The sequence below is a fragment of the Corylus avellana genome, chromosome 10, assembly GCF_965113065.1.
Source record: "Corylus avellana chromosome 10, dhCorAvel1.hap1.2, whole genome shotgun sequence".
NCBI classification, from domain to species: Eukaryota; Viridiplantae; Streptophyta; class Magnoliopsida; order Fagales; family Betulaceae; genus Corylus; species Corylus avellana.
Genome location: NC_142499.1, coordinates 11,165,681 through 11,182,530, shown reverse-complemented (window position 1 = coordinate 11,182,530; position 16,850 = coordinate 11,165,681). Strand labels below are relative to the sequence as shown.

Here is a 16,850-nt window from a genome sequence, read left to right as displayed (position 1 = left end):
CAAAGATTCAAATTAAGAAGTTTCAATATTTAAGAGTATGTCAAATCACATGATAATTAAAAAGTCTAAAATGATGTTCTTCCAAAATAAAATTTACTACGGGAAGAAAGCGCATTTAACAGCCTAAAACCCTCAATCACATCAACAATTTTACATCCATCCAAAAATAAAATAAATAAAATTTACTGTGCTCAACTGTGTGTGAGAGAGAGAGAGAGTTAACAGCCTAAAACCTCAATCACATCAACAATTTTACATCCAAAAATAAAATATAATTTACTGTGTACACCGCTTAAAAGAATCCTTCTCCCAATAAGCCCCTCATACATAATACACATTCAAAAGGTAGAATAGAACCAAAAACCTTCACGCTTCAAGAATTCAAACAAAACTCAATTCTTGAAGAAAGCAATGCATATAGATCAGATTACATAACGAAACGACATTGATCAAAACAGGATGGCACCAAGCTTCAAAATCAAAAGCCCCATTTTCGCACTAAGCCACTAAGAATTAAGAAACCAACGAGGAAAAATCACAAAACTCTTTCTTTGTCTTTCTCTTGTTAAATCTTCATTTTCAATCAAAGTCCCTCGAGCTGGAGCTTGAAGCAAATCTTGTACTGTGAGATTTTTCCTCCTTACTTTTTATATTCAATGAATTAGATATGCTTAAACTGATACTCTCAGATGTTTCATCAGATCCATGCTCTGGTTTATCAACAAAAACAGTACTAGTTTCTTGAACAACAGATCCTGCATCACTTGGTTCAGTCTTCTTGGCAGAACCCACTTCACATGGCTCTGCTGATGATGATTGATTGTTTGAATCCAAAGGTTCTGGCAGCTCATGAAGATTAACTTCTGAGACTTGCTTGAGAGCAATATCAATATCTTCCAGAGATTTTGCATCAACTGCTTTCATGTTTGAATTGGATTCCACATGTTCATCGGACTCTCCCACAACTAGCCAATCATCAACCATACTGGGGAGGATGACTTCCTCAACATCTACTCCTTCATGAAGCTGCTTAAAAGCCAAGTCAATATCTTCAAGTGATCTTGCTTCAAGAACTGGGAGGTCTGGCTCATTCTTTGTTGGTTCTGAATCTTTATGCAGCAAATCAAATTCAGTACTCCCAACGTTAAATTCCTCTGGCTCACCAACAACTTCTTTGACACTAAAGTCCCCAACTGCATCCAATTCTGACAACAATCCTTCATCAATCTCTTTTATTTCCTCTGCCTCTTCATTGATATTTTGTTTGGCATCGAGAGAACCATAAGCTTCTGCAGAATAGCTTACATATTCTAAGACCTTAACATAGTCCTCATTTACAATTCCACGAGGGATATCAGCTTGCAAATCCACTCCACCGGTAGGTGAATTACATTCAGGAATCTCAGCTGGGATATCAATTTGAGTGGAATCAGAAGCCAAGGAAGTCGGATTTGGCAGAATTTTACGCTTGGGATCAAGGACTTCTGGCACATCTCCATGTTTGGTGATTCTCACAACCTCTGAAGGCTCTGCCAGGTTGCTACACGATTCCTGCCAAATGTTGGACCAGCCGTGGTTAGTTTCCTACGTCAGCTACTACTATGTATAATTATGCTCTAGCCATTGTTATACCATAAAGATCAATTGCTCAAAACAACATGAGCCGTCTGACTAAGATAAAGAGGACAGATAAAATGGAGGGAATCAGTGTCAGGTATCATGCACATGTATAGTTTAAACAAACATGCAAGTATCATAAAGCAAAAAATGCTAATAGAATCCAAAGAATTCAGAAAATGAGAAAAACTTTAAAAAAGGAAAAAGATCCAAGTTGACAGTGAGAGTATAGATACAAGAACCACAAACATACGGGTAAATAATCACATACTAAAAGTTTAGCATAGATATGTCAGCATCATGCAACTGCACGTTCATTTGACCAATTAAACATGACCTTTTTCTGGTACTAAAAATGAGCACCTTTCTTTTCAGCTTGGCATCACCCTTGTGGTAGTTTATCTGGTACAAATATCCCCTTCTGCCCACCCATCACATAAGTAGGAAACATAAAAAGGCACGAAGGCCTGAATAATAAGGATTGCAATTTTATTTCCATCAGTCTGGGTGTGTATAAGTTACCTGAGGAAGAAGGGTCCGAATCTAACCATTCCAAACAAAAGGAAGTTGCTAAGTAATGTACACTACTTATATAATATCACTTCATTACTAAACGAGATCAATCTTTCAAAAAGAACTAGAACAAGAAATGTAAGGAATATATTGGAATGAGAAAATAACTAGAAGCAGAGTAATTGCAAGACTTACCCTGCACTCATCATGGTCATTGAAAGAAACCACCTTCACATCCAAATCTTGGTGGAGACCAGGGTTGATTTTTGCATCAGTGCTTTCATCCTGTTTGAACTGAACAATTTCCTCCTTATTCAACAAATGGACCTCCACATGTTCAGTTTCTGAAGTAGACTGACTGGGAAGAACCCGTATAACTTGCTCAGTCACCAAAGGAGGCTGTTGTTCCTCTGAGGCAGACACAGATAAATCACTGGAAGGAATATGTTGGGGAGAAGAAGCCACCAAATCCAACTTCTCAACTGCATCTTGGTGGCCCCCCTCATGGATCTCTGCATCATAAGAACTTGATGACTGGACTTGGTCCTGTTCAGGCTGAATTACATGCTTATGCATCAAGCCTTCACCTACAGATCCAGAATCTGATGAACTTGATGAATAAACTTGATCCTGCTCAAGCTGAAAATTTTCTTCCCTAACAATGGCATGCAGCTCAACAGGTTCAGTTTCTGAAGATATCACTGACGCATGCTCAACCACCATTGAAGGCTGAGGGTGTTCTTCTTTTCTAGACAAATTTAAATTTTCATAAGCCATCTGATAACTAGAAGCAATGGAATCTAACTTCTCATGCACATCCTTATCAAAAAGAATCCCAGGATCAATACTCGAGGAGCTGACTTGATCGTGTTCATGAGACAAACTTTCTTTCTTATATGCCATACCCTTCTCCTCTACTGATCCTAATGATCCAATGTCAGGAGAAGATGACCTTGAATCAACTGAAATATGCTCAACCAAAGATTCAGGCATCACACATTCATTTTGATCACCGTGGTTAACTCCAGAAGACTCTACCTGAGTAACTTCATCCTCACCCGACTCTTGTGCTTCCCTCGACCTTGGTTCCATTTCATCTTCTGGATGTGCTAGTGAGGATGCTGCGTGCATTTCTTCATCGTTAGAAGAATCTTTCCCTATGCTCTGACTGTGCAATTCAGACTCCTTATCAGCAACGTGAACAGTTTCAATTGAAACTGGAGGTGAACCCATTTCAGATATCTCTGCTTGCAAATCAGAAGAAATGGAGGAAAAACGGAGGATCTTTTCACTTGCAGAGGGGCTTGAATCATAAACAGGCTCATGTGGAAGTTCATCCACCTCTCCACTCGGAAAGTGGAAATCTGGCTCCTCAAGAGAACGTTGCATTGAGCTGCCAGATTCTTCGATATCCAAACTCATTGATTCTTCTTTTTTTGCACAAGATATTTTCTCATCTATTTCTGACAACGATGACAAACTTGATCTACTGCTGTACTCTTCAACTGGTTGTGTTTCAATATGAATTTCGCTAGTATTAATTTCCAGAGGAGTATCTGCCCCTCCTGTTTCAGACAAGTTGGAATCCATTCCAGAATGATTTCCAACTTGCCCCAATGTTATCTCAAACTCATCATGGTGAACATCTCTCTTCTCAACTGGTTCCATCTGCAAAGAATCAATATCTTCAGAAAATCGGCTTCCATGTTGAACACGATCAGAAGCATGGTCTATGCTGGAGATGAATCCTGTTTCTTGACAAAAATCTTGTTCATTGAGCTTCTTGTCATCTTGATCAGCAGCAGAACTCACCGATTCAGTATCAGGAACAGAACTCAACTTCGATTCACTAACTTCACTTGACTGCCTCTCGAATGAGGAATAGCTTGTTCCCTCTGAAGCAAACCGCTCTGGCACAAAAAAAGGTCTGAATTTAATATCATGCATCTCTTTCCTGTGACCCCCTAGGCCTGTCGGTCCCAAACTGAAACTTTCATGCCTACGGAAAAATGTATCTTTCTGGTGGAATGTCGTATACTCTTGCTGAAAACTGTCTCCCTTGAGATCAGGTTTTTCCTCATTTGGGTCATAAGGAATATCAAAAGGGTTTCGTCTAGGCAGCAGTATAGATGGTGCAGAACCAGGTGGTTCATAGGAATCACAGGGGAGATCAAATGGATTGTGTCTTGCTGTCGAAATGGGTGGAACGTTAAAGGTAAGGTCAGCGCCATCTAAATCTATTAAATTCTTTTCAGTCATCAATCTCATGTTTTTCCGTGCTCTCCTCCTTGCAATGAGATTCTCCAGGCGTTGGTTCCTCTCCAGCTCCGAAGTCCCCAGATCCATGAGGTTCTTTTGGTCATCCTCTGTCCACTTGATTGCCGATTTACTTTCATCCTCTTTGCCTCCCTGTGCTTCTTCTTCCTCCTCATCATCTTCGTTTTCATCAGCACCATCTTCTACTTCTTCTCCTTGAATTTCTGATTCTTCGTCCGAGTCAACACTGCCATCATCACTTTTAGAAGACTGTGCCGAAGCGACATCTGACTCATCATGGGACATAAGTGCAGGCTGCGGAGCTTCCAAATCCAAAAGTGGGTGGAGCTCATCAAGCAATGGAATGATGTCAGCCATTGAAGCATCTGGCGAGGAACTCTCCGCTAGATCAGACCCTGAATCCAAAGACCCATCATCACCATCATCATCATCATCATTATCAGCATAAGCAGATAAATCCAAGTGATCCCCCTTATCAGCATCAACCAACTCTCCCAGCGGCTTAACAATGCCTTCCACTTCAAGACTCTCATCTCCCACTTTGTGAAGCACACCATATTGGTTCTCAAGATGTTCCCCATCATCTGACATACCTTCAATCCCCAAGTTCTCCTGATAAATTTCCTTCTTCTTTTCCAATTCCAAACCGTGAAACTCTTCCTCAGATTCCTCTATTGCTCGCTTCTCTAACTGAATTTCCCGGGAACCATGATCAATCGGTGGCACATAATCAGCCAACCCATCATCAGCCTCGACCTTGCCGGCTTTATCTTCTGCAGAAGTAGAACCCTCAACAGCCTCCTCCTCTACTATATCCCTTCCCTTTCCCGCGTGTCTTTCTACAACAAAGCTCTCATCTCTCTCATCAACAACAACAGTGGCATTCCCCGAAACCCCAGCCTTAAGGGAATGGCCAAACTGATCATCTTTTTCAATTTCGGGTATCATGATGGGTTGCCCATAACTCAAAAGAGTCCCAAGGAGAAGAGCAGTGCAGAACAAAACAGGGGACGCAGAGACCAAAAGGGAAAATGCGAAAGGAAAAGATTTGTACAGAAATAACAAGAAACAGAGCATACCCACAAGGAATGGATGACCGGAAACTGATCTGTAGCACGTTCTGACTGATATGATCAGAATTTTTCTCATTTGAACGGCAATTTCCAATTTTGATCCCATTTCTCCCTCACCACCCGATGTTCTTTGCAATTCCAATCTGTTTCGGACAGAAGCAAATTAATGTTACGCATTAGATCCATGAATAACCAAGTCCCGAAAGTAAATACAATGAAACATGTACACATATAAAACACAAAACAGAAGAATCGGGAAACAGTCTAGAGCATAAACCCACGTCAACGATGGGAGCACAAGAAATTCAGAGCCATAAGATGAAGATAAAGTTGAATACCTGAGAAAGCGATGCGCCAGTTTTGAGTATGAAATCTCTCTGGGAGAAAAAAAAATGAAGTAAAAGGAAATGTAGAGAGGAAAGGGAAAGAGTGAGAAGCTTGGATTGAGATTTGAGGAAAGCAAAGGAGAAGGGCAATGGGAATCCCTCTGCTTTTTTTTTGTTTGTTGATCTTTTCAACTTTTTCTCTTTGACAACACCAAGAATTGCTTTGTAGAGCTGTATCCGGAGGCGTATCGTGTATATGTTATGAGAGACGAGAAAAGATGAGAGAAATGGCGAAAAAGGGTAAAAGGAAAAAGTCTCTTCACACTCAATAATTCATATTATACCCATTTCGATTCTGCTTTAGCGGTTGATCTGAGAATGGTTGGAAGGAGATTGCAATGGCGCTTGGTTGCATGCAATCGCTACGGCCATTACTCATTAGCCATTGGCCATTTGTTTTTGCTTTGTTTAAAAATTAATTAATTAAGAGTAATTGGGGAGCGTGGGGATAATCATGACTTCCTCGTTTATTCTTTTGCTTTCTTCCCATGTTTATGCTTATGCTGGCGCTTACCTTTATCTTTATCTTTAATTAATAATTTATTTATTTATTTATTTTTTGAACTTTTATGCAACCTTTTGGATCCGATCCAGCAGGAAATATATTGTTGTGAAAAAATAAAAATGTGATATATGTCATTTACAGTTATTACTCAAAATAACAAGGCTTCATCCTCTTTCTAAACGGTGAGAAACAAAACTTGGTCAGTAACTGTAAAAGCAGTTATATAACAAATAATAACAGAATAATTTTAGTTCTCATACTAAAATAGCATTGTCTTTTCCTAAAATGTCGATTGGATGAATCTAGTTAGTTTTAACTAAAATAATTGCATATATATCTTAATTATCCAGAGTTTAATACAAATGGTTGCATAAACTTTCTAACTTTACGTTATATTTTGTCTTATCTCTCCCGGATAGGGCGATACTAAGTATAAGACTCAAATCCAAAAAGCTTTTTTAGAAGCGTTATAATATTTTCCGTATATTCCAACCGACATTGGTGTCCAAAATGCTTGTTTCTTATAAGGTCGGCTATTGTATCTTTCTTTTCCTATTTCTTTTCACCTAAACTTTTTCATTCCCATATGGTATTTGTTCGTTCTAACATCATTCTCCAAGTCCAATATAAGATATTTGGTGTACAAGTAGGGTTGATAAGAAAAATAGCAAACAACAGCTAGGGAAGGAAATGGTAGCTTAGCTTAAAGAGATTTATTTTAGGGGTCTCACATATTGAGCTCAGTTTACAGCTATACAGCAGTAGTAATAAAACACAAAAGAGCAGAAGGCTGATGGAGGGAGGGGTCAGGGGAAAAAAAGAACATGATGAAAATTTCAGCATTTTTTTTTTGTACATGATCAGTTCACCAACAGATTAAATTTAGCTGTGAGTCACTGGGGTGGCCCAGGTTGGTTGTGGGACTAGCTAGCTAGCTAGGTGGCCTACTTTCACATATTTGTCCATGAATTTATCTTCCCAGTCCTGTAAAATATCAAGCTCCGATGCATCCAGTCCTTCAAGGTTACCATTGATGTCCTGGGGCTTGAAAGACAGAAGCGCAAGGGCTCTGCTGGCCTCCCTTCCAGCAAACATTGCATACGCCCCACCCGGACCATAAAACATCCTGCACATAAATTGAAATTCAATGAATTCTCTCATTTCTCCAAAATCTTACTCATACATCCTACTTTCATTACTTCACCTAATTCTATAAAACAAAGAAATCTATATATTAACTTAAATTGGGAACAGGGTAAATTGCAACCCCCTTTAAACCCCCATTGAAACCCCGTTCAAACCCACAAATAAACCCTAAATAAACCCCGTTTAAACGCCATTGGAAACCCAAATAAACCCTATTCAAACCCATATTTATCTTACTCTTAGCTTATAGATAAGAAGAAGATAAAGATCATCTCAGAACCAGCAATGTTGTGACTTGTGAGTGAGTGTAAATAAATAAATAATGAGTTGATAGGAGGAATACATAAATTGCAAGAAACATGAGAGGCACCTGGAGGCAGAGACGTCGTAGATCTGGCCTTTGATGGCGATCAAGATGGGCTTATTGGGGTCAGAACCGTCGTAAGCCTTGAGTTGATGCTCAGTAACTTCTCCCAGCTGGAGCGGCTTAGCAGTAGAATTGTTCATGTTTAAAATGTTGGAGCTCAAGTTGTTGGCCATCACAACGGGGGGCTTATTGAAATCTTCGGGAGCGACGAACATGCCGCACACCGTTGTGTAGACCATAACCATGAGAGCCAGAATTGTGAAAAAGGCCGCCGGTGATAGCCCGGTGTACCCTGTTATCTCCTCCATCACCGTCGTATACACCGCCATCGCCATCGCTTGGAATTCCAACTCCAACCTCACCCACCAACTTCTCTTTCCCACCACCTACCAACTTGTTTATATAACAAGTTGATTTTTTGTCAAGTGTGGGTGGGTGGGTGGAGTCAAAAATGGCTTCCGGTTTATTTTTATTTTTCTCCTCTCCAAATTTTTTTCCAGGTGGATAATATTTTTCAAAAAAATAATATTAAAGTTTCAGTCTTTTTTAATAATATAATATAAACTTTAACTCCACCTCTAAATTACAACTCGGATCTAAAAACTACAAAATTATTGAGTTATACCTAAGTTAGATTTTTCTATTGGATTGGATGGAAATTTTAACATGTGCCAATCACATGCACATAAAATTGTTTATTATGTTAAAAATACTCGGGTTGGGAAGATAAAATGATAAAACTATTTCCCTTCTAGTGGTTGGGGTGGGAGTGCCTCCGATCAATGTAGAAGAAGACATCTTGGGATGATCATACAACCACTCTAGTCTTTATGACAAAACAAGAGAGTGGCGGTATGCAACCACCGCATAAGACAAAAAAATGGGTGGTCGTGCTGCCGTCCCAAGAGAAGACAGGGGTGGTTGCATGGCCACCCCCAAGGGAAGAAAGGGTGGCTTCCTTGACCGTTCATCTACCATTCCTAATCTTTTGAAAATAAATATACTCATTCTACACAATAATGGCAATTAAAAAAAAAAAAAAAACTATTGGTTTTATTCAAGTAGACAACGCAGGAGAAGGGGGCAGGGGCAAAATTAGCATTTATAGTTTGGGAGGCAAAAGTTAAAAAATAAAAAAAAAAACAGTGAATTTGTGGGGTAAATTGGCCATCTATAAAAATGGGTAGACAATTTGCCGAGCAAATTCTCAGTTGCTTTTCTCTAGCACTGCCACTACCATTTCATCGTAACCCTACAGGCAAATTAATTTCCAATTTTAAAATGCACTACAACTTCTGGAAATTCTTGGCAGAAAGGCTGACTAATGCTAACAATTTTCATCCACATTTGCACAAACAAATGCTAACAATGTTCATTTATACATCTTCTCCCAATGGAAAAAGTAAATAAAATAATGCAATAGTAAAACAGCCCAATGAGTTGAACCACTTGTTGATGCTGAGAAGGTAATGATACATTTATCTCAAATGTGTTATACTGAGCATATCTACATCTGAATATGCAGCTATGACAGAAACCAGGAACAAAGGTAAAAAACATAATATGAAGAATACATAAAACAAACAAAAAGGAACACTTGGAGAGCAATGTACTTCATTCTCCAACAATTCTAAAACCCTTGCTTTATATCATTATATACATCCAGACTACACAGTAAAGGAGAGGGAAATTTCTAGTCAGATTGGTCCATGGCAAAGAGGGACATCAACCATAGCCCTCTGATATCTTACTTTCAGATGAAGGCATCTTATCAATATGTGCTTTAGCTTCCTCCACAGACTTCAAGGCTTCTTCGAGTGATCTTTGAATGGTTTTAGCCCTCTTAGTTAGCAGACTCCACGGCTTCTTTTTCAGATTCCTTCATTGAATCCACGGCTTCAACTTTCTTAATTGAATTTATGGCTTCTTCGAATGATTTCTGAATGCAAAATCAACTTTTCCCATAAGAATTTTGAAAAGTAGTTTAACTACTTAAATCCTAGGTGCAAATTTTAAACATGATCAAAGACAATGAAAAAGAAAGTTCCTAACTGCAGCTAAAGAACTTCAATAAAAAATAAATAAAAAAAAAGGTAAAAAGAAAAACGCAGAAACAAGAAGGCCCAATAGAAATAGTTATATAAAACTAGTCAACCAGAAAGAAATAAAAAGCTAAAAGGAAACCCAACAAACAGTAGCCTATTATCAGATGAAACCTATAATGGAACCAATGCAATTCTGGAGCCTGCATAGTACTTATACTATTGTTGTATGTTTCTTTGGTCTCGAAGTTAGCCCTTCCATTCTGCATCACACTATCATGCGGATTCCACATAAAGAAAGGTGAACTATATGGTACTTTTGATGTTTTTGACATAATTGCTACTATTGAACCAAGGTATTCTATAAAACATCTGCCAACAAACCTGAGAGAAATATCAATTAACTGACACAAAAAACAATGCAGGCTTGTGCCACTATCAAATATCTAGGAAAGTTGAAAAATCTTCCTTGCGAGTGAAAAATTATATAAGTTGAATAAAAGAAAAGAGCAACAAAAAAAGAACATCTCTAACCGTATCAAAACAGAATATACATGGAGCTGTCTATTGTATCATCGGTTATCCTGAAGGTGTCATAGCACTGCAGTTAAAAACATTTCTGGAGTGAAGCAGGTTTTGGGTTATATTTGTTATATATCACACTATTATATTAACAGCCATTACTTGGAAAGAAAGATAGAAAAAGAGAAAATCTCTGAAGAACTGGAGATGGAAGGGCCGGGAATAAAAATCGGTTACCTACCCCAGAGTTGTGTGTCTTCCATAGGGTCTCCATGCTCATATCGATTATAAACATTCCACCTAACAAAGCACTGCAAAAAAATCCTGTATCAGCAATTTCGAATGGAAAAGCTGCTTAACATACACCTTATTTAATAGCCACAGAACTAGGAGTAGTTTAAAAGTAATATCATCTTCAAATTGCTAGATAAATTGTAAGGAATTCAACATTACAAGTAAAATAACAGAAATTCAATAAGATACAAAAACCCTGGCCATCTACCAATATTTCATCTTTAAAAACAAATATTTGGGCCCAAATGATGATACTCAAACCTAGCTTTCACACTAAAAAACTTCCAAAATGAATAGTTGAGTGTAAATTTCAAGTTAAAAAAGAAAGGGGTCTAAATTTTTAGAAGAAGGCTCTACCACTTTTTTGGGGTACCAAAATCCTTGGTTTACATTTTTATTCTAATCTTATTGAATATTTTCTACAAAATTTGTGGGAATTAGAGCATGGACAATTCAAGGGTCCCAATTGGACTTCTCAGCAATACAAGGAAAAAAATTTCCAAACATCAATAATTCCACGGAGTGATAAAACTACACCAATCACATTTGGAACTATTTTTACCCTCCCCATCTCATGCATAAAATTAAATGATCTATCAACTTAAGTCAACTCAATCAAATCTTAATCCCAATTGATGCAGATCAACTAAGTGAATCCTTTCCCCACAGTTATTGGGATCAATTAAACAGAGAGTTTTCCGTGATCGATCCTATTTAAAACTATATTATTGTCCTTGAATAAAATATCCTCTTTTACTATCTATGCCCTCATCATTTTGGTCTCCATTTAATCCTTATTGCTTCACCGGCTTGAGTCAACTCACTCCTTCACAGCAGTTGTAGACCTTTTATAGAAAAAGAATAACATACCATGCAGGAAAAAAAAAAAAAAAAAAAGTCCTTTAATAAATTCAAACCGAAGTGAAATTAAAAAACACATTTTACTTTGAGGGAAAATTGATTGTTGCAAATGAGGTTTCCATTCCAATTTTAAAGTTTTTCCCATCACAATTCTTGGTGCACTCATGTTAAGGAATGGAAAAAGCCACAAGATTTTTCCGTCCCATGTTTCTTGTTCAAGGAATGGGAGTAGAATGGAAACCAAAAGAGATAAAATAAAATAAAAAAAGGTCTCATGCAGGAATAGATCTGATGAATTTGATTGAGAGATGTGAAAAGTAGACCTGACGAGTTCTGATTGAGAGAAGTGTCGGTGGGGAGGTAACATGAGGAGAGAGGAAGAGCTCACTGAAAGGAGAAAACGAGCAAAAAAGAAAAATAACCAAAAAATAGTAAGAATTTTATTTCACTCGTGTAATGGGAATGACATTACTTACCCCAGCCCTTGATAACAATATAACATACGACCTTATTTTCTTAAAGAAATAAAACAAAAACCTATACCATCAACAGTAAATTTTAGCTAAAATATGACACAATTTCCCAAGTTGTCCATTGCTTACAAAGGACACATTTGGAAAATGTATTTATTATTATTAGAATATGGCTTTAGACGTTTCAATTCACACTTCACATGTTTCACATTGAAGTTTTGACTCTAATAACCGATAAAAATGCTAGATGCATAAGAATTGCACTATTGTAAGAGCATGGTCAGCTCTGACATCAAGGCCATGCACAGAGAAAATGATGCCAACTCAGGTATCCAACAACAGCCAGTAAATATTTAGAAAAGGTAAAAATTCAAAACTGCATCTAAAGCCTATTTAGTGATTTCTAAATGTGATTTTTTTTTTTCTTTTCACTTTATATTGGTTGGAGTATTCAGGAAGCAGGGAAACGTCACCCTCTACACTCCATTTTCTCCATCTTTAGCTTCAATCGGATCTGCATTAGTTGCCTTAAAGTTAGCCATGTTGTGAAAGCCATCTCTACTAATACACCATGAATTTTGAAACAATTCGCAGGGATATAAACTCAACGTTTTTCTTTTTGGTATAAACAGGGGAAAACCACCCTCAGTGTTGTATTGTACCCATCTCTAGCTTCAACTTTAATCAGCTTTATGAGTCTTTGATATTAGCATGTTCTGATTACTGAAACTCTGATACTAAATGTTGTTTAAATCTTTGCCCAAAATTAGGCCATGGACAAGATAAGCAAGAACTGATATAGAAACAAAACACATCATTACACGTATAATTTCATATTGAACAAATGTTCCTTATTGAAGAAGTCAATATTAATATAAAGATATAAAAAGACAAGACACTACAATTCTCTGGAAGCAAAGTCACAGGTGTGCATTACAAGAAGGTAAAATACATTGATTATCTCTCGAAACACTTGGCTAAAATATAGCATACTGAAACATCATCAGTGTATTTTAATTTGATATATAATTCAATCTCATTAATAGTGCAAAGGGACTTGGCCCTACTACACATGAAGTATACAAAGAAACTCCCTAATATGTAGAAAAAGACGAACAAAAATCCAAAAACTCAGGACAACTAGAAATGGCAGACTATTAAAATGCTGCTATCCATATGTAGAGGGATTTGACCCAAAATATTTTTCAGCTCTAACACTAAAGTCTCTTGATCTTCAAAGCTCCTTACATTCCTCTCTTTCCAAATATGTAGCCACATTAAACACGAAAGAGCCAACCTCCAAACTTCCAAAATATTACGACTTCCCATCTGTCCTCTCCAACTCACTAACACCTCTCTCACCCTACTAGGCATAACCCAATCAACACCAAACAAATGGTAAAGCAAACTCCATGATTCTCTTGCTATTTCAAAACGGAGAAGAAGGTGATCAATAGATTCCTCAATCCTCTTACACATGAAACACCAATCCACAACTATGACATATTTATCTTCCTCAAATTATCCAAAGTCAAGGTTTTCCCTAATGCCACCATCTTTTGAAGGAGCCTTAACTCTCCAAATACTTTTCCAAGGAAAAGGGGAATTAAGAGAAGTGAATAACACATGATAGTAGGACCTAATTTCAAACTTTCTCTTTTTGGAAGGGACCAACAAATTCTATCCTCACCTTCTTGCCCAACACTCTGAGAATACAACAGCTGAAAGAAAGAAGAGACCACTTTCATCTCCTAACCATGCACTAGTCTGGTAAAGAATATATGCCACTGTAGATTTCCATTCTGGAACGCATATGATCTGCCACCTACGCATCCTTACAATGTGCAATACTAAAGCCCGGCTAAGAAATCTTCATGGGTTGATCCCCACACTATAAACCATGCCAAAACCTCACCTTGTAACCCATCTCCCACCTCATCTCTAACAAATTTAGAGAAAACTTCCTCACCCCTCCTTATATATTTCCACACAATCACTTTGAAGGGCCTCGCAACCTCCTCAGAACACCAACCTACCCACAAATGATAATCATACTTAGTTTCCACCACCAACCTCCACAAAGCTTCCCTCTCCCACCTTGTCAGTGCATTGCTCACGAGAACTAGAAGGCACTCAAAATAGGTTTACCTGTTTGCTTGATTGTTTGCCTCCAGTTCAAGAGAGCCCAAGCATGTCGCAGATTACGCTATAAATTTCTGTGCACTCTAATCCAGCATTGGCTCAAGGAGCCAGAGCATTTGGAGAGAAAGAACTTAAAAACCAAGGTGATTATCCTCAGCTGGTTACAATTACTAAAATTCCGCAGCACTAAACTCTCTTTCCTTCTCTCTCTCTCCATATGCGGGTACATTACAATAAGCTTTGTCCACTATCCCCTCACTTTTTTTTCTCTTTTTTATGTCTCAGTAAATCCATGGACCTTATCTTCCACAACAAAGTATAATTGGGTGCATGTTTCTCTCTACTTCCTTTTAGGGGGTTACCTTGGCAGCTCTCCGACTAGGGTACTTGCCAAATGGTTTCACGGATGAATTTAACATATCATAAAGGAGGACACACGAACCAATCTACATAGTCCTTAAGCAGAATTATATGAGTAAAAGACCGATTCTCAAGAAAATAAACACACTTCACCAGGACTATATACAGATAAAAGAGGTTTCAGTTCTAAGATAGAACATGGCGCAAAAGATCATACAAAAGAACAAACAGTTCAAACTCGAGAGGAAAACAAACACGAATGTTTTCAAAGAAAGAAGCGACATCACAAATGAATAGACAATAATAATAAGAATGGGAATACCCTGCAAAGCTAAGGTTGCGAAGAAAGGCACGGGTCGTGAGAAAGCGAAACGCAGACTCGAATGTGGATGATTCATAAACTTTGGCATTCCAAGCACGATGAGAATGATCATAATTGTTATTGTTATAGCCATAACCATAACCATAACCATAAGAAGCATAGCGACCAGACCCAGAAGGAGAGCGGAAATTGAAATGGGCACGCTTACGGTCATCGCTGAGGACCTCGTAGGCCTCGGAAACCTGCTTGAATCTGAGAGTGGCATTTTCTCGAACGGCTTGAGGCGATTGAGAGTGCTTGTCTGGGTGAAGCTGGATAGCCAATTTTCTGAATGCTTCCTTGATTTCGTCTTTGGTGGCGTTCCTGTTCAAACCCAGAACCTTGTAATGATCGTCCATCTTCCGTATATGAATTTGATTGAAATCATATTTCCTTTTTGATTTCAGAGAGTTGTGGACCTCGTGAGTCGTGGCGCTGCTACAGCCGCTTTCTTTCTCTCATTTGGTTTACTTGCTCCATTTGGCCCAACTAGAAGGTGCACATTCACTAGATTTCGAAGAAATTCATAATGCTATAGAAAAATTAAAGGGAAAGGTCCATATATCTACTAAAAATTGTGATAATTTCTTTCAAACTACTAAAAATTATCAATTTTTCCCAACCACAAATACTCTTAGTAAAATAAAAATAAAAAATACTCAAACTTCTAAAAAAAACTAAAACTAAAATAAATAAATAAATCCAAAGGGTGGCAAATTTAAAATTTAACAAAAATTTCTTCTTTTTTTTTTTTTTGGTTATGAAAAATATTTTTTTATAACTTTTTTTTTTAAAAAAAATTCTGTTTTAAAAAAAATTAACAATTTTTGTTTAAGAAAATAAAAATTTCCCTTTTTTAAAAATAAAAATTTCTGTTTAAAGAAAAATTCGTTTAAATTTTTTTTTTTTTTTAAAAAAAAAAATTTGTTTTGAAAAAAAAAAGAATTAAAAATTTTCGTTTAAAAAAATCTTTTTTTAAAAAAAAATTAAATTTTTTTTTTAAAATTAAAAATTTATTTATTTTATTTATTTATTGAATTTACAGGGTTATTTTTGTCTTATTGAGAAATACATAGGGGCATTTTTATCTTTTTGCTAGCCTTAGGGGGGACATTGACAATGTTTTGGTAGTTTGGGGAGTACATTGACAATGTTTTGATAGTTTGGGGAGTACATTGTCAATTGAGTGATAGTTTGAGTGGGATATATGGGCTTTACCCAAAATTAAATTAAATGCGAAAGAATAAAATAGATGACACAAATATTTTATGTGATTCGGTTTATAATTTACATCCATAAATAAAGTCCAAATGACTATACTATACTCTTATTCCTAAATATCTTTTACAATAGAATTGTGGTAGATAAGTTTGGTAAATCTAATTACAATCAAATTTGATTATAAAATTTGATTATAGGAGATTACAATCAATTACAATGAAATCAAATCCCATAATATTTTCTAGCATCTCCCTCAAACTCACTCAAAGGTGAAAGACCTTGAAACCTTGAGTTTAATTTTTTTTCTCGGGGCGGTCGGCGACAGTAATGAGAGATGCGCTTTAAATAACAATACAAAAGAGGGTCATTTATGGGCAAAAAATGAAAGCCAACTTTGGGCTGAAATGAGAGCCAACTGTGAGATGATGTGGGCCTGGGTTTTAAACAATATTACAAAGGCCAAATAAAAAATGAGCCAACTATGTGCCAAAAAGATAGCCAACTTTGGACTGAAGTGAGAGCCAACTGTGTGCTGAAATGACCTTGATTTTCAACAATACCACAAAGGCTGAGCAGAAATAGGCCAAGGATGGGCAACTTGGCTTTTTTAGATGTTTTTTTTTGTCATCCAAGATTCTTTTCTCCTTTTTTTTTTTTTTTTTTTTTTCAATAATATCCTGTTCACGGTCT

The 16,850-nt window shown here is 37.1% G+C and overlaps 3 protein-coding genes across 3 annotated transcripts; all 3 read right to left on the bottom strand.

Annotated features, from left to right (window-relative positions):
• Positions 1-218: 218 nt before the first annotated feature.
• On the bottom strand, positions 219-5,892 carry LOC132191652 (uncharacterized). Its single transcript, XM_059606740.2, has 3 exons — positions 5,819-5,892; positions 2,326-5,623; positions 219-1,551 (listed from the first exon to the last, which is right to left on the bottom strand). The coding sequence occupies exons 2-3, from the start codon at positions 5,584-5,586 to the stop codon at positions 580-582; spliced, it is 4,233 nt and encodes a 1,410-aa protein (XP_059462723.2). The 5' UTR covers positions 5,587-5,623; positions 5,819-5,892; the 3' UTR covers positions 219-579.
• Positions 5,893-7,054: 1,162 nt separating this feature from the next.
• Positions 7,055-8,298, bottom strand: LOC132192334 (membrane steroid-binding protein 2). The gene is made up of 2 exons (XM_059607635.2): positions 7,888-8,298; positions 7,055-7,497 (listed from the first exon to the last, which is right to left on the bottom strand). The coding sequence occupies exons 1-2, from the start codon at positions 8,217-8,219 to the stop codon at positions 7,299-7,301; spliced, it is 531 nt and encodes a 176-aa protein (XP_059463618.1). The 5' UTR covers positions 8,220-8,298; the 3' UTR covers positions 7,055-7,298.
• Positions 8,299-9,320: 1,022 nt separating this feature from the next.
• Positions 9,321-15,444, bottom strand: LOC132191268 (Chaperone DnaJ-domain superfamily protein). Its single transcript, XM_088510891.1, has 4 exons — positions 14,901-15,444; positions 10,690-10,759; positions 9,751-9,823; positions 9,321-9,716 (listed from the first exon to the last, which is right to left on the bottom strand). Exons 1-4 carry the CDS (start codon positions 15,296-15,298, stop codon positions 9,610-9,612), a joined length of 648 nt encoding a protein of 215 aa, XP_088367017.1. The 5' UTR covers positions 15,299-15,444; the 3' UTR covers positions 9,321-9,609.
• Between the last annotated feature and the right edge of the window lie 1,406 nt (positions 15,445-16,850).